At 36.7% G+C, this 24427-nt stretch overlaps 1 protein-coding gene across 2 annotated transcripts in view; it reads left to right on the top strand.

Moving 5' to 3' along the window:
• RGS7 (regulator of G protein signaling 7) overlaps positions 1-24427 on the top strand; it is a 690838-nt gene that overhangs the window by 437206 nt on the left and 229205 nt on the right. For both annotated transcript variants that reach the window (XM_069064480.1, XM_069064481.1), the window contains exon 4: positions 14099-14149. In XM_069064480.1, coding sequence (XP_068920581.1) covers positions 14099-14149 — 51 coding nt within the window. The remainder of the gene's footprint in view (positions 1-14098; positions 14150-24427) is intronic.

Below are 24427 nucleotides of genomic sequence, written 5' to 3' on the forward strand. Positions count from 1 at the left end.
ATTAAAGAACCTAGCCAGGCTTAAGACCTGTGAAAAGTGACAGGGCTGTAAATATTCTTAACTTAATCCTATGCCTTCTGCTTTTGACTTTAAGCTCCCTTGCTACATCAGCAGATTAGTCATTTATCCCAGAATGAAAGAGAACTTCTGGTTTGGAAAAAGCTGTGACTTCATCACCCCAGCACACAGTGCATTCTCTCTGGTTGCAGGTGAAATATCACTTCCTCTCTAAGAGTTTAAATTTGGCACTTTCCAGTTGCCATGGATGATAATATTGTTGCCATCTTTGATTTTTTTAACTTTGTTCTTTTTAAAAATATAGTGATTTTTTTAAACATTGCTTCATTTTCTAACATATCCCTCCCTTCTTCACCCAGTGAGATATCCCATAAAATAAAGAGTTGAAGATGGGAAAACACAATTCAAGAAAACTAAACCACTCATCAATCAAGTCTGACAGTGTTTTACTTTCCAGTGCCTTACTTCTGCAAAGAAGGAGATATATTTTCATGTATTATCTTTGGGGTCAGACTTGGCCATTGTCACTATACAGTGCTCTTTTGAAATTTTTGTTGTTCTTTTTCCTTTACATCGTCATACTCATATGTATTTTCCCTCCTAAATTGGGTTATATCAGTCTGTATTTTGTTCATATAAAAGTTTTCTCTTGCCTTCCTGTATTTTTATTAATCATTTCTTATTGTGCAGCAATATTCCATTACATTGCATGTCTCCATGTGTTTAGCCATTTCCCAATGAATGGCTGCCCTCATTTTTTACAACAGCTCTAAAATGTACAAATCTAACTTTATAGGAAATGATGACCCATCGAGTGTTTTCCCCTCAATTGCTGGGCACTCTGTATATCATAGTGTGATGATGGATAAGGGCCAAGAAAAAAAATCTATTGTAATACTATGTATTTTATTTTATGCATTTAAAAACTTTATTCTGAGAAGTCCATAGATTGTACTTGTTTGAAAAAAAAGGTCCATGACAAAAAAATGGTGGTGGTGGTGGTTTGTTGTTGTTTAGTCCTGTTTGACTTTTTAGGATCCCTAGACCATACTGTCCACAGGGTTTTTTTTTTTGGCAAAGATACTGGAGTGACTTGCCATTTCCTTCATCAGTGGATTAAGACAAATAGAGGTTAAGTGACTTGCCCAGGGTCACATAGCTAGTGTCTGAGACCAGATTTGAATTCAGGTCTTCCTAACTCCAGATTCAGTGCTCTATCCAGTGAGCCACCTATAGCTGCTTTCATTTGTGGTGGCAGTGGTTATTAAATTATGCTATATGATGATTGTCCCCAATGTCATGAGATTGTTGTGATTTTATTTGAGGAGTAGGAGGAAAGCTTTATGAAGGATTTAAAAACTGGAGTGGGTAAGGTGATGGGCAGTCTATCCAAAAACAGACAGATAACATCCCTGAACTCTTAAGGTATGTTTCCAGGACTTTTAATTGCACATTTAAAAAATTAAAAATAATTCCCAATATTATATAATGATTAGTAAAAAGTACTTATTTTCCCTCATGAGGGCTTCCCTACTCTGAAAAGGACTTAATTTCTAATAGGAAGGGGAAGGGAGACTTCACGCTATTGCTTATATGTAAATTACTATAATCTCAAAGTGATATTTTATATCATCTGCCTTAATTTTTTTAATTGTCAGAGCCATAACTCTACCACTTTCCCTCCTTTTTCCTCAGCACTGATGTAAATAAAGGTTCTTTTAGAGTTCAGTTCCAGCCTTAGACACTTAACACCGACACACACACACACACACACACACACACACACACACACACACACACACACACACAAAACCAGCCGTGTAAACTTGGGCAAGTTACTTAACCCCAATTGCCCTCCAAAAAAGGCAAAAAAAAATTAGAGTGCAATGGGTTTGGTGCCATTACTTGAGTGAGGGAAGGAGTTTCATCTGTATAATGACTGACAGTTAGTTCAAATAAAAGTATGTTTGGTAAACAAAAAACAAAATGGTTTTAATATTTCTCTTTAGAAAGAAAAATAAAGTAAAGGAGAAAGATGGAAAAAATGTAGGAAAAGAACGGGTCTGAATCTCAATAATCTTGAATAATAGTGAGCATTTTTGAAGGAAAATTTAAAATACCTTGAGTTATAGGATTTTTAATCTATCAAATTTCATGTTGTAGCAGCAAGCACCCCAGTGTCCCCAAGGTGACTGCCAACACAGGTTCTTAGATATTCTTTTCTAAAGGAAAACAACTCAAAATGGGTTAACAATCTTGCTTTTATCAATCAAATACATCATTTACCTAGTTCAGGGGAAAAAGGTCGGCATCCCGAACTTCAGAGTACACAGAGGTTACAAACAGAAGTTACAAGACAGAGAAACATTTCAGCAGACAGGCTTCCAAACTGTCCAACCATTATATACATCCATACCTAATCACAGTTACCAGAGAGAAAAGCATCAACATCTGGGTTTTTCAAAACCAGGGGGCTCTCAATGGCTGCCCAGAATCTCATCTGGTCAAATCACACAACACTTCTCAAAGTGAGCCCCAAAACATAGTCTCACATCAGCAATTATATAGCCTTCTCCTGGGTCAGAGAATATAACAGCCCTCTTGATCCACTGCCCAATCACAAAGCACCAAGGTCTGGGAGTTCCTGAAAAACAAGCCTCCCACCACAGGCTCCAGGTGCATTTAACCTATGGAAAGGGAAGATCTTAAAAATTTACATTCCTATAATACATATATACTCAAATCCCATTTCCTATAAAGGCCCAACTATTTTATTTTTCAGTTCTCTTTCATAAATGTAAAATGTAATAGAAATGGTAACATTAATTCACATTATTTTAGGAACACATAAAGGATTGTGAAACTAAAGCAGCAATCCATCAAATTAAGATCATATGATTGATTAGATTCCTTAAAATACAAACATAAATTACCAATTAATTCTTTTAGGTAGGTGTGTCTTTATTACTTTATTGCAAACTATTTCGTAAATTTGATTTCATTTGGTCCATCCTCATACCAACCTTTTAAGGCAAGGGTGACTTTTATCTCTGTTTCTATAGATGAGGAAACTGATGTTCAGCAAGGTGAGTTTCTTGTGGTCACAAATCTAATGAATGTTGGAAGTATAAGATTCTAGCAGTGGCAGCACCCTACAGACCACTGTGTAGTTCTCTTTTTCTCTTTTTGTTCTTTTTTCCCTTATATTCTTGTACACATTGTGTATATCTCCCCACACCCCCTGCCAAAGATCAGATCATTTCAATCTGTATTTTGTTCATTTAAGTCTTCTCTTGCCTCCCTGTAGTCTTATTAATCATTTTTATTGTGCGGTAACATTCCATTACATTGTATTGCAGGCTACTTTATTATTGTCTCTATTTTAAAGATGAGGAATCTGTGGTAAAGAGATATTAAGCGTTACCTATGGTCACACTGATAATAAGCATCAGAGCCAGGATTAAAATCCAGGTTCTTCTTTCAACTCTATAAATTGTAGCCTATCTTTGCCATAGTAGACTATCTCCATCAGTTGTTTGCATAACAATTCATGAACAGCTGACCTATCCTCTGGTGATGAGACTCTCTACATTTAGCTAAGCTGACTTTCAGATAACAGGCAGACAGTCCTTTGGTAAATCTTCCTGATATGATCTGACCTGCCAGTTTTCTGTTCCATTGGCATTGCTTTTCCAAAGACATAATCACCTCCATGAAATAATGAGGTTCTAGAAGAAGGCTTAAGTGGAGGACAACTATCAGACTCGTTGATAGGTCTAAGTATCTGCAGTAAGTTGCATGATATAACTTGATTATATTGTATTATGTCATAAAATAAGAAAACAGACAAGTAATGTCTTCAAAAGAGGTTCATTGAAATGCAAGGATCAGCTTCAATATTTTAGCTTTGAAAATGTTAGAAAAATAACCTGATTCAAAAATTACTTATTTATATAGCTCTTTCATGAAGATGGTAAAATGTTTGAACTCTTACTGTGTAGGAAAATGAAGCTTAGACTGCCACTGAAATTGAATATTGTGTAGCAATGAATGAAGATCTGTGACTTGATAACAGGTTTCTCCTTCCAGAAGCATGACTTGGTAAGAACTATATAATTTAAAGGGCTTGAATTCCAGGAAAGCACCATTTATTATATAATCACTTGAGCACGTGCACATGTTAAAAAGGAATTGGATGGTACACATAATTATTATTAGACCTGGAAAAAGGATATGTTAAGTATTACAAGTGTGGTAAAATAGAAATGACTTAAGTGTAAGGTACCTAAAAGAACAGATACCAGGAAAAGTATGTATCTTCATTTTGCTCTGTGGTGATTTCATTGATCAAGATGGGAAGGATTCTAGATAAAGCAAAGAAAACAATGTTTGCCATGTAAGTGCAATTTCATTTTTGAAAAAACTACCATAACATAATTTGAATGACTATGCTGATCATTTTACTGAGAGCCTCTAGTCCAGGTGAATTAAAGGCTTTATCATTTTGTGTGATAATTTTAAAGCAGGTAATAGTTTGATGAAGCAGCAATAAAAGCCCTAAAGTTACTGCTAGCTTATACTGTAGAAGCAGTGGGAGATAACCAAGAGCTATAGCATTCAAAGTTTCTTTGATCTTGGACTTTTTTTCTGGCAACAAGGATAGTAAATTTAATATTCAGTATGTCTAAATATTTAACATATTTCATCCCAGAAATCTAACATAAAATTCAGTGGGAAACTAGTGGAATTGCCTAGGAGGTCCTTTCATTCATAAATTAAATTCTTATTATCTATATCACAAAAATATATTTCACAAGGATCTTCAAGTATGCAATCTGATGACATTGGGTTGGTAGGATCCTCTTCATGTGTAGGGATAAAAGACATCACATTCCATAAAAGGAATACAAGCTATTACTTTTGTCCAATTAGAAAGGACATAACAGGGATATCAAAAGTCTTAGTGGAATTTTAAGCCTTAGTACATTAATAATAAACTAAGTCTTTTGGGATAACCAATATTGATGAGAATATGTGAGTGGACAAAGGCAGCATGTTGAGTGTAAAAAAAAGGCAAATTTGAGTCAGGGTGACATAGGTTGAGTCTTCCTTTGGAAATATATTAGTGGTGTGATCATGGACAAATCATTTGACTTCTCAAGTCTCCTAGGTATCTCTCTAAGATTGTAGGTGAGTTGTTGATCCTTGTTGCTGGTTGCAGTTCCCCACATCATTGAAAGTACATGTCCACACCAAAATAACAACAACAATAATGTAGACATATATATATATATATATATATATATATATATATATATATATATAAGAGGGTGCACACTTTTAGAAATTGAAAGGAAATAACTAAATACATTGTACAACACTTTGTTGAATTTACAAGTGGTTCCTTAGTTGTATTACTCATATTGATCTCTGGAGATAGGTGAAGGCATGGAACATTTCACTGGGTATGTTAAATTCCTTTTATTCTGATCACCTGACATTGCACTGTTTGCTCTTATGTTTTGCGATTGCTGAAGCTTTGAATAAACTTTTATGAGCTTTGAAGAGATAGAAGTAGAATCACAGATGTACTCCCTGGCTCCCTTTTACAAGACCCATTAGATAAATGTATCCTGTGATTTGCATTCCTTATATACCAAAAAGTGAATTGAGTTAAAATTACCCTTCTACCATGGATTAAGTAACTATTCCAAAATAACTAAGGAGGACAGGCTCATCATTATTCTATATTCTTTATATAGTAATGTGTTTTCCCAGATTTGGGGAGGGAGATGGATATCTTTGTCTATACTCATCATCCTCCTTTGCAATCAAAAAATGGCACTATTGACCATTACTGCAGATGGTTCCTTCCAAACAATACACTCCAATTCCTCTCTTTTTTATTTGTAATTTACCACTATTTATAGAGCTTGGTATTGTTTGATACTCTACATTTAGTCTATAGTCAGAGAAAACTAGAACAATAATTTATAAAGTGAAAGATCTAATTAGTCATGCACTCCACTGTTTACCTAGACATACTACTCAGGTTTCCTTTCTCTTAGATGAATTGTATTTAGGGGAAAAAATCATCTTACCTCTGTTTAAAGCCCTCCTGGTTGATTTGTTGGCTGTGGCTTTCCCCCTAGGAGTTCACAGATGTAGCATGTTATTGGAAGTTACTCTACTGTATTTCTTACTTTCTGTATTGTGTTGGTAATATGAAAAAGTACTTCATGTTTTCTGAGTTCTTTGTTGTTGTTGTTCAGTCGTTTCACTTGTATCCAACTCTTTGTGACTTCACTTGAGATTTTCTTGGAGAAGATACTGGAGTGGTTTGTCATTTCCTTCTTCCAGCTCATTTTACAGATGAGGAAACTGAAGCAAAAAAAGGGTTAAGTGACTTGCCCAGATTCATACAACTAGTAAGTTTCTGAGGCTGGATTTGAACTCAGGTATTTCCTGACTCCAGGCCTGGTACTCTGTTCATTACACTACTTAGGTGCTCTGTTTTGGAACTCTAGTGAATACCAAATAGGTAAGATATCTTTATATACTGCTCTAAGAATTTCAGATTTGAAAATATATAAAAAAATAAATAAATGTTTGAGAATGGTAGCATTCATTTTAGAGAAGCCATCTCCATATTACAAAAATACACAGAATAGGATTCCTTTAAATGAGACCTATAATTCATTTAGAATATGGTTCAGTTTACAAAAGCTCCAATTTGAAGCGATTTTTCATGCTGACAACTTTTGTATAAAGCAAGATATTTATAATAAGGGATGAGTTTATTTTCATGTATAATAGAGAGGTTTCATTCCTTTCAAAGCCACTATGAGCCAAAAATGTGATGTGGTTATCAAAAAATAGAAGGAGATCATAAGGTTGCTTTAAAAGAATTAGTATCCAGAACAAAGAGTATAACCAGCCCTGTGGGCTCTCCCCTAGTCAGATCAAGTCTGGAGTGTTTTGCTCAGTTCTGTATTGACAGGCTGGATAGTGGGAGAAATCTCACCATAGATTATTAGGATACTTTGAAACATGGTATATCAAACTATAAAATATTTCCTAGTTTTAAGTATTTGTATATGAAGATTTTTGGCAAAATGCTAGGTTTTTTTTTTTTTTACCTTTGGAACATAGTAGACACTTAATGATACAGCTATATCATTATGCACTAAAGTGCTGGTCTGACAATGTCATCCCCTCAATAAACTCCAGTGACTTCTTTTTTTATTTTCTATGAGATAATTTCTTTATTAGCAAATAAAACTCATACTACCTATTCTCCGGGATTTTTTTCTTTCTCTTTTAAAAAAAAATTTAAAATTCATTTTGAGCTTAAATACATAAAGATGTAAAGAGAGAACGTTTCCATATAGACAGCACCACCTAAAATAGGATTCTCTATAAAACCATCGATTTACATTTCAGAATGTTTCTTTTCTTTGAAAAACTATCTAAGTACTACTCATCATTTTCAAAGTCACTTTCTATGCTTCTGTCTATATTTTCTTTTATTCTCTACTGTACAGTTTTTATATTCAGGCTCTTAATGAGGGAAGTGCTTTACAAAACTTAAAATTGAGTCAAAGAGCTTCTGAGGATTGTTCTTACTTTGATCATGGCTTTCAGGCAGTCCAATAATTTTTAAATCTGAAGCAATGATTCTCCTCATTGAGCTTTTGAGATTCTTTTTCCATCTGGCAAATTCAGGTTTTTAAGGCATTCTTCTCCTCATTGCTTTTTTGAGCCTCTTTTGCCATTTGAGTTAGTCTATTTTTTAAAGTATGATTTTCCTCAGTCAGGCTGTTGACTCTCATTTCATAATTGTCTTGCATTGTTCTCATTTCTCTTCCCAATTTTTCCTCCACTTCTCTTATCCACTTCTTAAGGTTCTCTATGGCCAGTAACCAGCTTGTATTTTCTTTTGAAGCTTTTGGTGCAGGAGTTCTGACTTCACTTTCTTCCTCCTGTTCCATGCTTTGCTCCTTTTTGTCCCCAAAATGGGAGTGTAATGTTGCAATCTTCTGTCTGCTTTGTTTCCTTGGCCTGCTCATTTTGCCACTCAATTACTTGACTTTTGGGCTTTTTGCTACAGTAGGACTTTGCCACCAGACAGGGGAGCTTTCGTCCCAAGTGCTGGGATTTTCTCAGCTGCCAGAGGTATTAGATGGGTGCCCTCTTTGAGGTCTCCACATGCTCTGCCAAGCTGGATACACACCCTAGGACCTCCACTCTAGACTGCAATCCAGATCCAAGCAGGTTAAAGCAAGAGCGATTACCCCTCAGACTGGTTCTTCCTCTCCCTACACTCTGCAGGCCAGGAGGTGAAGCCACCATGTGGTGCTGGCTGGCTGTGCCTGGGTCTCAGAGGCTTCTCTCCCCGGGGGCAAAAACCACGTACTCCCACTTACTGGGTCCCAAAGTCCAGACTTCACTGACCTCTCACTTTGTCCTTTGCATCTATGTGTTGATAATTCTGGAAACAGCCACAGCTGCTGCTGATCTGGGGTCCCTCCTGCCAGTGGCTTGTCAGGCCTGCCTTGGTGCTAAAGCCTTGGCGTGGGGCTGGGCTCAGCTCCCAGAGCACTCCGCTGGCCAATTCCTGCTGGCCTGCTGGGCTGTCCTCAGCGGGAGGTTAGCTTCTCTGTGTCATTTTGTGGGTTCTGCAGCTCCAAAGTTTGTTTAGAGTCCCCTTTTTACATGTATTGGGGAAGGTGGAAGCCAGAGCAGAGGGTAGGTCGTGCTTCTACTCGGCCATCTTGACTCTTCCCCCCTCCAGTGACTTCTTAATGCCTCTAGGATCAAATGTAAAATCCTCTGGCTTTTAAAACCATTCATAACTTGGCTCTTTCCTACCTTTCCTATACTTTACTCTTGCCTACATACATATCGTACTCTATGATCTGGCGAACTGGCCTTCTTGCAGTTTCTTGAATGAGACATTGCATCTCCTGGTTCAGTCCCTTTATTGCTGATTATCCCCCATTCCTGGAGTGCTTTTCTCCCTCACCTCAGCCTATTGGTTTCCCTGGTTCCTGTCAAGTTTCACTAAAATTCCTTTTAATCTTGGCTATGTGTTTTATTCGTATGAAAACCTTTAAAATTTAATGTAATTGAAATTATCCATTTTACACCTCACACTGCTCTACCTTATGCAGGAAGTATTTCCAAATTCCCCTTAATGCTTATGCATTCCCTCTGAGATTATAGTAGGCTCTATAAAAATGTACGCAATACACACTTTTAAACTTAATCTACGTTATTCATATTTTCCCATCACTTTATTCAATTTAGATGATCAGCAAAATCATAAATTACAACCTTATTTGTAGCATTTGCCAATTTTTGAGGTGTAAATGGTCACACCAAAAAATAAAGATCTGCTCTCACAGACCCTTCAAACTGACTCCTGCAGACCCCTGCTATAGGGACATTTCTCTAGGCCAGAATACTTTCAAACAATCCTATTCAATTAACATTTTTAAAACACCTACCACATCAAAAGCACTGTGCTAGGCACTGGGAATACCAAGACAGAATGAAAAAAAAAATGGTCCCTTGAGAAATTTTCATTCTAATGGGAAGATATCATGTAAGCAAATAAGTATATATGTGATAATAGATTAGACGAGGTTTCCTTTAGAAAGTGACCCATAAGTCAAGTCTTAAAGGGGGCTAGGAATTCTGAGGGGCTGAGGTAAAGAAAAGTGCATTTTGGGAACTGGTAACAGCCCATGTGCAAGGATAGGGAAAAGGAATATGAGATGTGGAGGTCAAGAAATAACAAGGAGAGCAGTTTGGTTGGAATGGAGAATGAACAAAGGAAAGCAGTGTGAAATAAGTCTACAAGGGCAGGGGATAGAACTAGATTGTGAGGCACTTGAAATGTCAAATTGAGAAATTTCTATTTCATCCTAGAGGTGATAAATAGCAATTGGAGGTTTGAAGAAAGTGAGTATCATGGTTAGGCTTGTGCTATAGGAAAATTATTTTGGAACTTGGTATGAGGGTAGATTAGAAGGGGGAGATATTAAAATCTGGTTATGCAATTCTCCAGGTTAGAGGTAATGATGAGAATGAAGATGAGGATGATAACTGTAACTTATAAAATGCTTTAAAAATATTATTTCATTTTATACTGATAACACTCCTAGGAAGTAAGTGGTATTATTACTCCCACTATGCAGATTAGAAAACTGAGACAGATGGTGTTTCTGTGACTTGCCTAAAGTTATACAATTAGTAAGTTTGTGAGGCAGAATTGGTACTGAGGTCTTCTGGAATCCAGGTCCATCTAGTTGCCTAAGTAGGTTATGAGGGCTTAATTAAGTTGATAACCATCTGAGTTGGAGATAGGGGACAATAGTGAGATATGGAACTCAAATCAATAAAACAGCAACTGATTGGAAATAAGCATTGAGGTAGAGGGAAAATTAAAGGTGACTTCAAGGTCATGAACCTGGGTGACTGAGTGAAAAATGTGTGCCTTGAAAAGAAATAGGAAAGTTTGGAAGAAGAGAGTATTTATGAGAGAAGGTAATAAGTTTTATTTTGTACCTACTGAGTTTGAGATGCCTGTGGGATATCTATTTGGGGATGTTAAATAGGGAGTTAGTGAAGTGGGACTGAAATTTAAGAGAGAGACCTGCCCTTAATAAATATATGCAGGTGTCATCTGTACAGAGGTAATTGAAACCATAGGAGATGATGAGATCACCAAGAGAGAGGAGAAATGGACCACTGACATAGCCTTGGGGGTAGAGGAGACAAAATTAAGGATTAGTATATAGATTTGAAGGAGATTGAGGAAAGGACAGATAGGAGAATGAAGAGAGAACAGGGCTATGCAAACCTAAGGAGGACAGAGTATACAGGAGAATAGGGTGCTCTGTCACTAGAAAGATGTCAGGAAGAATGAAGACAAAGCAAAAGACATCAGATCTAACAAATAGAATATAGTAACCTTGGAGAGAACAGTATTAGTTAAGTATCACATTCATCACAAGACTACCTTGGCTTTTTTTTGGGGGGGGGGATGTTATATCACATTGTTGATCTATTTTGATCTTGTAGTCCACACACACACACACACACACACAAATACACAAATATGCACACATACTACTCTCAAACTTTTTGCACTGAATCCCTGTTGCAAAATGGGTGAAATAACAGAAAGTCTTTGGCAATGAAAGAATAATGTACTGTGTGCCAATTAATTGTATAGGATTTTCCTCTGAAACAACCTGAAATATATTGATGTTATCATAGAATAACCAGATGTGTATTTCTAATATCAAATCCTATAAAAGGGCATGTAATTTTAAACTGTCTCTTTTAAAACTCAATTGAGGATGAACAATTGTCAGAAATAACTAAAAGCATAGTGTGAAAAGTTTCTGTCCTCCATATTAAAAAAAATACCTTTTGAAAATTTCACTTTTGGTGTTTATTGATATAAAAAAAACCCTCCTTCATTCTCCAGAGGCCATTTGTTAGCATGTTTCACAATGTGAAATATTTATAGTCCTGGCACCAGTGTTTGGATCTTTCCATCTGCATGGAGAATTTCCATGGCTGCCTACAAAAAGTCCCTAAAGAATCTCTTAGCCTAAAATGGGTCTTTTTTTTCAGATGAGGAAAAAGTTGGGACAGTATTTGGGCACATGGAATCCTACATGGGTCAGGCATGACTACCCATTTATTTGAAAAGCAGAGCTCCAAATATTTAAAATATGTTTTTAAAAAGGCTACATCATGCCTCAGGAAGTACAGATGCCTATACAGGGTAATTGGAGGCATACGGCTGAACACGCTTTATAATAATTGTGCTTTTGTGTGTGATTTCACTACCTTCCTACAGAGATGGAGTTTTGAAGTCTCTTGGCTGGTTACATTAAAACTTCCTTCAGGGTCTGGATAAATCCATCTTCTCAATTGCATTTGAATCAGAGACAGCTTTAAAAGGAGCAGTCTTGTAAAGATAAAATTGGCTGATCAACCACATGGAAAGCTTTATTTAAAGCTCCTGAAGATTAAACTCAATATGGGATATTAAATTTTTCATAGTATTTAGGAAATGATTGCCAAATTTAAAAAAAATATATAGTTTCCTTTGAAATTAAGACACAGCTATATTCCATTTAATGGCAATAATAACGTCTTCAAAAATACAACTTAAGGTAAAATAATGATGCAGGCAAAAGTTACTTCTATCGCAATAGTGTTACAAATAGGAGATTTTTCATGAGCAGCAAATATTCATACAATAAAAACTTAAAACTGATCAATACAGAGACTGGGGACCATCATAGGGTCAGGCAGAATTGTGTGAATCTGTTCAGAGGTGGTGCTATCAAGCCAACAGAGAAACCACTGCTTTACTTGGTAGCAAGTTGAAAAGGAGGTTGTTGGGGTGAGATTACATCTGGATTCAGAACAAGAATCAAAAGATACAGAGGAAAGAGGGGGGGAGAAAGGGAATAAGCATTGATTAAGTGCCTACTTTGTGCCATGCCCTGTGCTAAGAGCTTCGCAAATATTATCTCATTTCCCCCTCACAGCCCTGTGATTTAGATACCACTATTGCCTCCATTTTATAATTAGGGGAGCAGAAGTTAAGTGACTTGCCCAGGTTCACACAATTAGTAAATGTCTGAGGTCAGATTTGACCTCAAGTCCTTCTGACTCCAGACCCTGCAACACCTACATGTCCTAGAAAATTCTTGGAATTGAGACAGGAAAAGAAGCAAACTCTTCCCTTCCCAAGAATATCCTCTAACCTAATTTATGATCTTGTTCGAAAGGAAAATTCTCAGATGAGTGCAAGCATTTTTTTCTGAGGCAGGGGGATGGTAAGGAGGGGAAGAAGGAAAGGGAGAAGGGAAGGAAAGAGTAACTAATCTTCCCAGAGGAACAGAGCCCTAGTACAAGGTGATAAAAGTAAATGATGATTGATTAGAGCTTGGGACCAAGGATCCAAATCCTTGATTCTACTTGTTCAAGAGACTTGAGGAGTAGAGAATATAAAAGGAGAATAATTTTGGCTAATAGAAAAATGTGCTGTAGTGTTAGAAAAGAACATAGACACATTAAGAACAACCTCTTTTTGTAGATTAAGAAAATGAGGAAGAGAAAGGATAAGTGATTTCCACGAAGTAAAAGAGCAGAGACCTCTTGACTTCAACTGCAGTATTCTTTCTACTTTGCCGCACTAACTTTGAGTCTGAAATTGGATAAAAGTTTAAATAAAAAATCTCTCAAGGTTTCAAAATTTCCTTTTCTTTTTTCTTTTTATGTTGCAGAAGTAGTTAAGGGCAGCAATTAGATACCTTATTTTTTAATGTTAGAGACATAGCCCTTGTAAATTGGTCTCTACTGTTCTTAACAAGGCTCTGTGATATTTAACAAACCAAGTGGAGAACAAAAACATTTAATGGGGAGAGTCTCTGGAGGCAGGCCAGAGAGATGGAACCCAAATTTAGGGTTGTTCTTAGTGGGATATTACTGTAGCACTATTTTCATCAAAGAACCTAGAATTATTTTATGAACACTGCTATTTTAATCATTTGAGATGTGTCTGAAGTATATTACTGGTGACTTTTGCTATTTTTCAGTTGTGCAGAAGAGTAAATGAGGTCAGAAATATGAACAAGATCACAGACCAAGCCTCTGGCAGGAGTTTGAATGGAACCTAGTTCTGCAACAGAATTCTATTCCCAAGATCACAATAATGCTTAATAGTCATAGTTCTGCAATTATCATCTATTTTCTCTCTTATTTAAAAAATGAATTATTCTGAAAACTAGCACATTGCCTTGCACAAAGTAGTTATTTAATAAATGCTTGTTGGTCTGATTTAGAATAGAAAACTGAATTAAAACCAAATTTATCATCGTCTCCAAATCCATTCCACTTTGTTTTTCTGGTTCTATAAATGGCACCACTGTTGATTTTTTTAAAAAGCCAAACTAAAACAACAAAAATCACTAACCATCAATTGTCTGAAAGTTTTGAGTTCTTGAAATAAGCACAAATCTTCACATTTGTTTACATTTTATTGCAGGGTCAGACATTGTGCAATGGTTAACGAAGAACTTAACTATAGAAGATCCAGGTAAGTAATTTGTTTTTTTTACTCTTTATGGAAATTGCTTTACTTTGAGGTTTCTTTTTGTAAGTTGTATTCTTGTAGGGTTATTCTTACAAAAACATTCTGCTAGAATATAACTAAAATAAGGGCATATGCAAATAGATATTAATATATTTTTGACATTTTACATAGAGTATGCAATGTTTTAACCTATTCTAACTTCTTCACACATTTTAACATAACATTTTAAAATATAATTTTTGATAAAATGCCACATACACCCAGTTAAATATGTGTCTTATAGATACAGATTGCTGTTGCACAGTGTTCTTAATTCTAATGTCTTCCCTCTGCTGATTATCACCAATTTATCCTATTTATTGCTTGTTTGTATATAGTTATTTGCATGTTGTCTTTTCCATCAGACTGTGGGCTTCTTGAGAGCAAGGATTATCTTTTATCTTTCTTTGTATCCCCTTAGCACAGTGCCTGGTATACAGTAGACACTTAATGCTTTTTGACTGATTATCAAATTAACTGTAAAATTATAAGACTGGTTTCATTAGGCCGTATATAGTTGTACTGCTTTGTAGTCATAGTCTACAGACATGTGTTCTTGTGCTCCCTCTATAACATATTCAATCACAGTGAAATTTGCTGCATGTCCAAAATGTCTGTAAGATTCAACAAAGAACCAACTTATTTCAAGCAAATATTTGGTATAATGGAATTAAGTACAATGAAAAATAGAAATAGTCCATGAAATCTAAATTATCCAATTCTGACTACTATATTGATATCAGTTTTAAATAGAAGTTTGACTTTTTAGATATACCAGTGAATTGTGATAGCACCCATGGTGCAGCATTTGAAAATCCCTGTCCTTACTTTGTCTATGAATTTTATTCTATCCTTCTTCATGAAACTACATTACATAAGAACCTATGTAGCCTCCCCCTAACAAGAACTAGGAAATAAAATTGTGAAGTTGCTTACATCAATTCATCATTCTTTTCATGAATAAGATTCAGAAAAATGTGAATAATAAAGTAGACATAAATGGACTCAACTGAGAAAAAATGCCATTATCAAATGGGTTAATTTTTCTACAGCTTTCTTGGGTGGAAGGAGTAGAAAGCCAGGGAAGTTTCTCATTTTTATTAAATGAAGGAAATGGGATATTTGCCTACAAGGTGTTGGGAAAGCATTAGGTCCATGTTTTCTATGGCAAATTGACCACATTGACTCTTTGCTTACAGGCTGAATTTTCCACAGTGACTCTCAATTTATCATTCCCAGTTAGATTTTATTCATTGTGAAACAGATTTTGTTGGGTTCTTTGTGTATGAGCACACACAGACTTGGAGTGATTTTTCAGCCTTGAATATCTTGGCATATTTATGCTGTATTTGTTTAATTTTGGAGGGGGTAGTGAAAGAGGGTTCAAGAGAAAAGTACAGTAAATCTCTCATTGAAATGTAGAAATCCTTTCTTTTGCAATTTGTTAATCATTTTGACTTGAATCCATTTTGTTCAGATGACCTAAGTGCCCAGATTTAGAATTGTTTATCCCTCAGGCTTCTTTAAACATGTATTAGTTCCAGATAAGCATTTGAATCCATAGGTCAGCACTGAACAAAGAAGAGTTTTGCATATATTTTAACTTGATGCATTCAAAGGTTTTTAAAAGCTATTAATGTCCATCTTTAGATAAATGCTAAAATGTAGAATCATAATTGATGCCCAGGGAATCCTTTTGAGTGAGTGTGCACTCCAATTAAAAAAAAAATTTAAGTGGAAAAATGAAGTGGGGATTGCTTGATCTAGGAGAAGGTGACTTTGAATTTTGAAATATACATATTGCTATAAACATGCAAAAAGCTTGCTGTGGGATCAGAAGTCCTTGGATTATCTGTTCTTTCATTCCAAATATATCCAAATCTAAAGGTCCTTTAGAAATGAACTGCATAGTCACACAGAAAATACATCTATTTTCTATTGGTGGCAGAATTGTCTCAAAATGGGTTTATCATTAAAATGAAAAGTTTCTCCAACTCATTCTAGGGCTAACTTTTGACCTCCTTCAGTATGGCCCCCTGTAGGTGCCAGGGAAGGAGAGATAAGTAAGGAAAGGACATGCACTTTCCTGGAGTGCTAAATATGTCCTGGAAGGCTTTTTGTAACTGGGATTATTAACCATGGCTAATTGGACTGAGCTGAATAGGAAAACAGAAATGAAAGTCGTCAAGACAGTTGTCCTTGAGCTGTTCCCGTTGCTCCTATTTCTGATTGGTACAAAATAATATTTCTCATCCTTCCCAAACACTCATACTTCTTTTGGAAAACTGCTATGATTTCTTGTGGATCACCTGAACAGTGATCATGTCTTTGACTTACCAAAATGTGCAGATTTGTTGCACAACTGAAAAATACTTTTATTTTACATACCTTGCATCTGTTTCTACACAGTTTGTGCTGATTAGAGATGGGTTGGAAAAGTGTAGAGGAAGAAAGGAGAGAGAAACAGGGAAAAAGTGAGGGAGGAAGGAGAAAAAGTGAGGAAAAAGAGATGAGACAGAGACAGTAGAAGGGAAATACAGAAAGACAGAGATAAAGGAGGAAGGAGAGAGAAAAAGAGACAGGAAGGAGGATGAGAATAAGAGGGATGTAGAGAAATTCTGAATGGAAGAAAGTTATAAAAATAACAGTCCCCTGAAAAAAGCAGAAGGCCAGGGTTTCCATACCTTTGGTCAATTATCACCTGTCCATAGTTCCAGGTTCTGCCTTCCCTAGTCTACCAGGGGAGCACCCTTGAAACCCTAGTTAAAGAATTTATTTCTTTGCTTCTGGATTCTTACTCCCTGTCAAATAGGAGAATCATTTTTCCCACCAGCCTTCAGAGTTACTAGGAGGATTAATGAGTGAATGCTTCACATGGTGGAATGTCTCAAAGGGAACTATATTTATCAGCCAGTTATTTATTAAGTGCCTACGTGGTACACAACCTCTGTACTTGACTATGAGGGCTACAAAGTAATGATCAGAGATAGCCTTGTTCTCAAGGAACTTAAAGTTGAATAATAAGGCAGTCAAAGAGGCAGACATTTATGTACCTGTCACAGCCTAATGATGCTTTCAGCACTATTTGCTGTCCTGTTCCTCTCCATACTCCTCATAAGACTAATATTTCCACGTCCGTTGCTTATACTTATAGAATAAGCCAGCAGGACAAGTGGGGAAACATTAAAGTTGCATAGACTTCAGCAAAAATTGTTTTGGGGGAGGAGAGGAGAAAAGATTTGATTTTGATATTTTGAGCCCTCACCCAGAGGGCTCCCTCAGGAGATGCATCACTGCTATTGTGTCTTCCCTTTATTGTCTTATATCATCCCCATAGGTGTTCATGGAAAAAGCATTAATCATTCATTCAGTAAATACTATCAAAAGATTGTGTTCTAGATTCTGGACATTTTAAGTACAAAAAAGACAACAACAACAGCTACTACAGCAACTGTCCCTGTTCTCAAGGATCTTACATTGCATTAGACTTGTTGCAAAATTGTGCTTTACCAGGGAGAATAGGATTTGGTAGAAAGTAATAAGGAGGTTGTCTGGAGTCATAAGTTAACATTTAGGAGACATAGATTCTAAGGTATTATATATCTGCTGTAAAGGTCCAGGGTAAAAGATTTAGAGTTAAAAGATTGCCTAGGGGCAGCCAGGTGGCTCAGCAAGTAAGAGCACCAGCCCCAGTGTTGGGATGACCTGGGGATCGAATCCAGGCTCAGATACTTAGCACCACACCCAGAAATAACTGGCCGTGTAACCTTGAGCAAGTTACTTAACCCCAATTGCTTAAAAAAAAAAAAGATTGCCTAGTCTGACCTCATTTTACAGATGACGAAATGATAAAAGAAGATTTGAGTGATTTAATAAAGTTGCATAGGAAGTAAGTGAATAGGTGATCCTGTTTTCCTTATTTGCAAAATGGGCACAAAGCTCATGAACAGATTTTATTTCCCAACTCAAACCAAAATAGCTCCATTTGAATCTCTAGTAAATTGGGCCCAACATTTGGAACCTCTTTTGGCTTGCTGTGTTCGCTATTGCAAGATTTGCACATAGTAGACAACTGGTTGTGGAGTCAGGAAGACCAAGGTTCATGTCCCTCCTAGACATGCCATTGCTATGTGACCCCAAGTGAGTCATTTAACCTAATTTAAGCCAGAAAGGAGGTAGAAAGTTAACTCTAGACTAAGTTACATCCTTGCTTAGATGGGACACCTCCTCCCTGGACTTGGCTCTCACTACTACCAAGCTCTTGTGGTCTCTGCTACTAACTGGTTGCTATGGGCACTTCTAATAGTTCTTCTAATCTTTCAAAAATCGTAAGGCATAGTATGTTATCATTATTATTATTGGCAAAGAATACAATAGAAGCTTATGTATACATGGACAATTTTAACCATTTTGAACCTTGCAACAAACTTCTAGCCTATGGAGCTATTATTATCACTACTTTTTTTGTTTTTTTTTTTTTGGAGGGGGGAAAGCAGGGCAATTGGGGTTAAGTGACTTGTCCACATGAGTCACGTGACTAGTTTTGTGTTAAGTGTCTAAGGCCGGATTTGAACTCAGGTCCTCCTGACTCCAGGGCTGGTGCTCTATTCACTGCATCACCTAGCTGCCCCTATCATTATATCTTTAGGTAAGAAAACTGAGCCCCAGATTTTCCTAAGGTCACAAAGGTGAAAGATCATAAGAGTTAGATCCCAAAGTCCAGGGTCCTTTCTTTATACCATGCTTCCATCTGCAAACTCATGCTATAATGCTATTGAATGACATAGTCAAGCATGTTATTTAGTAACCTTGTCTAATTTTCATGCATTTAATGATATGTGTGCAACTATTCAACCATTTTTTTCTAAAGTTGACAACAGCTGCTATGACAGCTTTCAGCACCTGAAGCATTAACATGTTCATCTTCCCCTCACCCTTTTAATTCTTCCTCTTCCAAGTTTTTCCAAATATTTCACGAGAAGTAGAAAGAAAACAAGTATATATCTATAAGGGGGCAGGGTATAACATTCAGAGTAATAGCTCAAATCTCTTTTCTGTCTGAAGATGTACAGAATGTTTTCATTGTGTCTGCTTATATGTATCTTGTATACACATAGAAATGTGTTACATTACCGGGTTTCATGAATACAAAGATTTTTTTTCTTTTTTTCCTTGTACCCTATTCACCTGGGCAAATGCTTGGTACATAGTAGGTACTTAATAAATACATATTGATGAACTGATTCATGTGGTAACACTATAAGCTAAGAAGCATAAATATTAATACTCCTTTTCAAAAAAAGAACATGAGAATTATAGTTACAATTTATAATAATATATTTAATGTAATATGATATAATATTTAGGAATTATATTATTTATAATAATAATTTATAATGTTTTATCAATTATTTCATTCAGTTGCTATATTTTACAGATAAGATAATGGAGGCTTAAAGCAGTGAAAGGACTTACTAATAAATGTCAAAGTGGAAATTTGCATTCAAGGCTCCTCTAGCACAGAAGCAGTCAAAAAGCTTTGATTAGATACTTACTCTATGCCAGAAACTGTGCTAATTGCTTGAGGAGCAGTGTAAAAGGAGAATACATGCATATAAATTGGTTGGGTTTTTCCATCCAATTTCACAGACCCCTCCTTAAAATGATCCTTAGGCCCCTTGGGGGGTCTGTGAATTCCAGATAAAGAGCCACTACCTTTGAGGGTAAAAAGGAATTGGACTTAGGGTGAGTGAAAAAAGGTTCTTGTAGAAAATGTTGTTTGAGCTGAGTTTTCAAGTAAACCAGAGGTTCTAAAATGTGAGAATGAATTAGAATGTCATGGTTTAGGGGACAGCCAGTGCAAATACATGGAAACGGGACATGAAACATCTTGTGCAAGGAACAGCAAGTATGCCAGTATGTTTACATTTAAATTTAAAGGTAATAAGGAGTCACTGGAGTTTGTTCTGTAGTAAGCAGGGTGGGGGGGAGGGGGTGCGGTTCATGGTCAGACCTATGTTTAAGGAAAATTACTTTGGGGTCTATATGAAGGATGCATTAAATTGAGGAGATGAGGCAGGAAAACCATTTTGAAAGCTATTCAGTAGTTCAAGTGAGAGTTGAAGAGGTCATGGACAAGAGAGATGGTTATGTGAATGGAGAGAAGCAGATGTATAATAGAGAAATTGTAATGGCAGAAACATGATTTGACAGCTTACTGGATATGTGTGGTAAGTCATACTGAGAAGTTGAGGATGACATTATGGTGAAGTTGAGTGACTGGGAAGATGGGGATGCCCTCAGTAGCAGTACAGGAGTTCATAATAGGGATGGATTTATGGGGAGAGGTAACGACTTCTGCTTTGAAGATCCCTCAGGACATTTGAGATACTTATGGGACATATAGGTTGAAATTTTTAATAAGTGGCTTGTTGCTTTTGTAGGACTGGGAATCAGGAAAGATTGGGTTTGACTAAATAGATCTGGGAATTATCAACATAGAGAAAATTATTTTAACCATGGAAATCAATGAGATGCCTAAATGAGGCAATGTACAGAGAAAAGAGAAGAGGTTACAGGACTAAGGCTATAGTTAGTGAACTGAATGAAGACCCATCAAAGGAGACTGAAGGGAAATTAGACAGAAAAGAGAACTGAGAGAGCTGTGTCACAACAACCTAGGGTGAAGAAAATATCAAGGAGAAGGAGGTGGTCCATAGGGTAAAATATTACACAGTGAACAAATAAAGCATGAGAAAAGGCCAAGATTTGTCAAATAAGAGTTCCAGTTCATTGGTAACTTTGAAGAAAGTAGCTTCAGTGGAATGATAAGGTCAACAGTTAGGTTGAAAAGGGTTTGGAAGTAAGAGGAAAGATATCAAAGTAAACTATGACTTTTTCATTACATTTTACTTAGAGGAGGTAGAGAAATATAGGGTAAAAGCTAGCAGACATGACAGGATCTAGTAAGAGTCTCTTTTTCCTTTGAGGATGGGAGAGACATGATTGTGTTTATAGGTAGTAGGAAAGAAAACAGTGGATAAAGAGAGACTGAAGATGAGAGCAGGGATGATAGTGGGGACAATCTGCTGGAAGGAATGGGAGGTGATCTGATCAAGGACTAAGCACTAGTCCAAGAGTCAGAAGACCTGAGTTCAAATCTCATTTACTTATTTAATGCTTACTAACTGTGACCCTGGGCAAGTCACTTTAACCAACTGGGGCTTCAGTTTTCTCATCTATAAAATGGGCTATTTGTATTAGATAGTTTAATGTCCCATTAGGGCCTAGATTCAATGATGACTCTAAAACTTGTGTGCTTGCCATTTTATTAAGCTGTATATTTATGCAAGAAAGTATCTGTAGCACAAGCAAGCTGAATCAAAAATAGTTGAAAGCTGTTCTTTTGGTTTAATGAATAGCTTCAGAGCTACAATCAGTATCAGCTCTAAATTAGAAATGTGGGCACCTGCCCACTTCATCTCCACCAGTCTGAGTAGTGTTGGTTGAGAATAAAACTAATGACTGAAAAAAAGAAAACAATAACCATGAAAGCTCTCTGGCATGCCCTTAGGTAGATGGTTCAGTCCAAAACAAGAGTCTATTTTATTGGTATATTTTGATTGCCTGTGTCCTTCAGCCTCCAGTGATAGAAGGGATAAAATGTATGATAGTTTGAGTGTGTTTGAAAGCTCTTTTTTTCCTCTCTGGGCATCATAAAATGGAGGTTTGGGAGATGGAAGCCTGATTTGCCTTTTAAAAGAAGAGTGACAGTGAATTTCCAAAGGGGTAACTGCCTAGCACCTAAGGTGCCACTAAAATGGGCAGATTTGCTAGAAATATTGGGAGAAAATAAGGCCAGGGTGGGCTCCTCTAGAAACTCCCAACTCCCTTTAAAGAAGATGTTTGATTTTGTAGAAGGGGAGAATCTTTTTTTATTTCTGTTAAACTTTTCTTCCTATTATTTGAAAGATAATTATTTAATCTTTGGCCTTTCTGCTGGTTTTATTTCTCTAGTAATTAGAATTGATATGAGGAACAGGGTAAATGAGAGAAGTCCGATCAGAAAAAACATTACCTTTTATTAGTTGTAATAAGAAGGCCTGATGAGGAGAAGAAGCTTTAGAAAAAGGAGATTTTGTTTGATATACTGATCCCACTTCCCTTCTGGAATCCCACTCTCCCTCCCCTTTTTATATTGACAATAATATGAAAGTGCAAAATTCTATAAGTGTTGTACTACCTGGTTCATCTATGAAGAAGATACAAACACAATACTCTTTGTGAACAGTACAGTCACAATACAGATGTCTAGATGGTATGGTGACTAGAGTGTTGGTTCTGGAGTTAGGAAAACCTGAGTTCAAATCCTGGTTCAGATATTTAGTAGCTGCATGGTTTTGGGCAAGTCATTTTGCTCCCTCCCCCCACCTCAATTTCCTCATCTTTCAAGATGAAATCATAATAAGCCCCTGGCTCAGAGGGCTGTTATGAGGATCAATTGAGATACCACATGTAAAGTGTTTTGCAAATTGTAAACCAATACATGAAAGCTAGCTATTATACGGTTAGGATAACATTAAAGTTATTCCAGGCCATTCATTCTCTAAGCCTAGACGACTGCAAATTTGTTGCAAAGGAAAGAGAAATGGATTTGGAGCAAAAAGGATCTGAGTTCAAAACCTCACAGTTCCACCTACTACCTGTGTATCCTTGGGAAAATCATTTAAAGTTGATGACTCCGTCTTTTTACTTATAAAACAAGGGGTTTGAGCTAGGAGAACTCTGAAGTCCCTTTGGTTTCTTCCATGCTATTGTCTGTTATCATTCATCTGCATTGCCAGACTCTGACATCTGCTTTGGTGGATTGTCTACTAAAATTGATTACTTCCACAAAGTGACCACTGACTAATCAAAAGAGGAGCAATACATTTCCTTGGGTTCATCCCAAATAAAAATAAAATTTGGATGACTCCTCATAGATTACCACCCTGCAACATGTTTAAAATTCATCAGATCAAGAATTTAAAAGATCATGGAGATACTTTAGTCCAATCCATTTATTCTAGAGATGAGAAGATGGAGGTCTATAAAGTGATTTACTAGGGTTCATGTGGGTAATTAGTGGCGGAAGAAGGATATGAATCCAAGTCCTCTGATTTCAAAGTAGTTATTATCAAAAGGGGAAAATCACTATATTCATTCTAGATCTTGATGAGGTAAAAGAACAAATCACTAGGATTAGAACTTATCCCTTGAAGTGCCCATACCTATCAGAAGTAAGGGAGATCTTATGGGTCACCTAAGCCAAACCTTTAATTTTATAGATGAGGAAATTGAGGCCTAAGAAAGTCAAGTGACATGTATAAGGTCCTCTATTAATCAAACTCTTGCTACTCTTCTAGCAAGTTCAGTGTGTGTTTAGTGATTTCTGTCAGTCTGCATCAAAATTAACTATAAAACTCAAGAAGAATTGGCAGTGTCTGGGTTGTGAGGATTTTTTTTTTTTGCTTGTTTTATTTTGATTTTAAGGGGAAGAAGTCTGTATAATCACTATCATGATGCATACATGATAGGAAATTAACAGATGCTTTTGGATAATTAATCTATTCATAGTAGAAACAGTGAGACTCAGGGCGGCCAGGTAGCACAGTGAGTAAGAGCACCAGCCCCAGAGTCGGGATAACCTGGGATCGAATCCTGGCTCTGATACTTAGCACCACACCCAGAAATAACTGGCCGTGTAACCTTGAGCAAGTTACTTAACCCCAATTGCTTAAAAAAACAGTGAGACTCCCCAGGGAGAAACAAAAGACAAATGTGTGCCATGCAAATTGAACCACCACACCCACTTAGGGCATCATTTACTCTTAGATCCTAATGGTGGCAGCCCAGGACCCTGAGCCCAAGAGCTTTGGGAATAGCAATTCACAGTAAACCCAGACCTACTCCCAGACTAGTCCTTACAGTCACCATCCTCCATTGCTTCAATAGAATGGGACTCCTATGGAGAAGGGGTCAGCTATCCCCACAAAATGCTAACAACCTGAGACCCCAAAGAATGGAAAGCCATCCCAGTTTCAAGCAGAAAAGCCTCCCAAGGAGAAGGTCAAGAGGCATGATGTGCCAAGCAAGTCAAAACTACCACCACCATCTTGACCACCATTTCCTCTCAAGCACCAGCAAAAATAGCCCAGGACTCTGAATCTAAGATTCTTGTGAATAGCATTGCTTCCAGCCCAG

This window comes from Petaurus breviceps, unplaced genomic scaffold (assembly GCF_028583685.1).
Source record: "Petaurus breviceps papuanus isolate PSGF00001 unplaced genomic scaffold, PetGlider_PUasm1.0 90633, whole genome shotgun sequence".
Taxonomy (NCBI): Eukaryota; Metazoa; Chordata; class Mammalia; order Diprotodontia; family Petauridae; genus Petaurus; species Petaurus breviceps.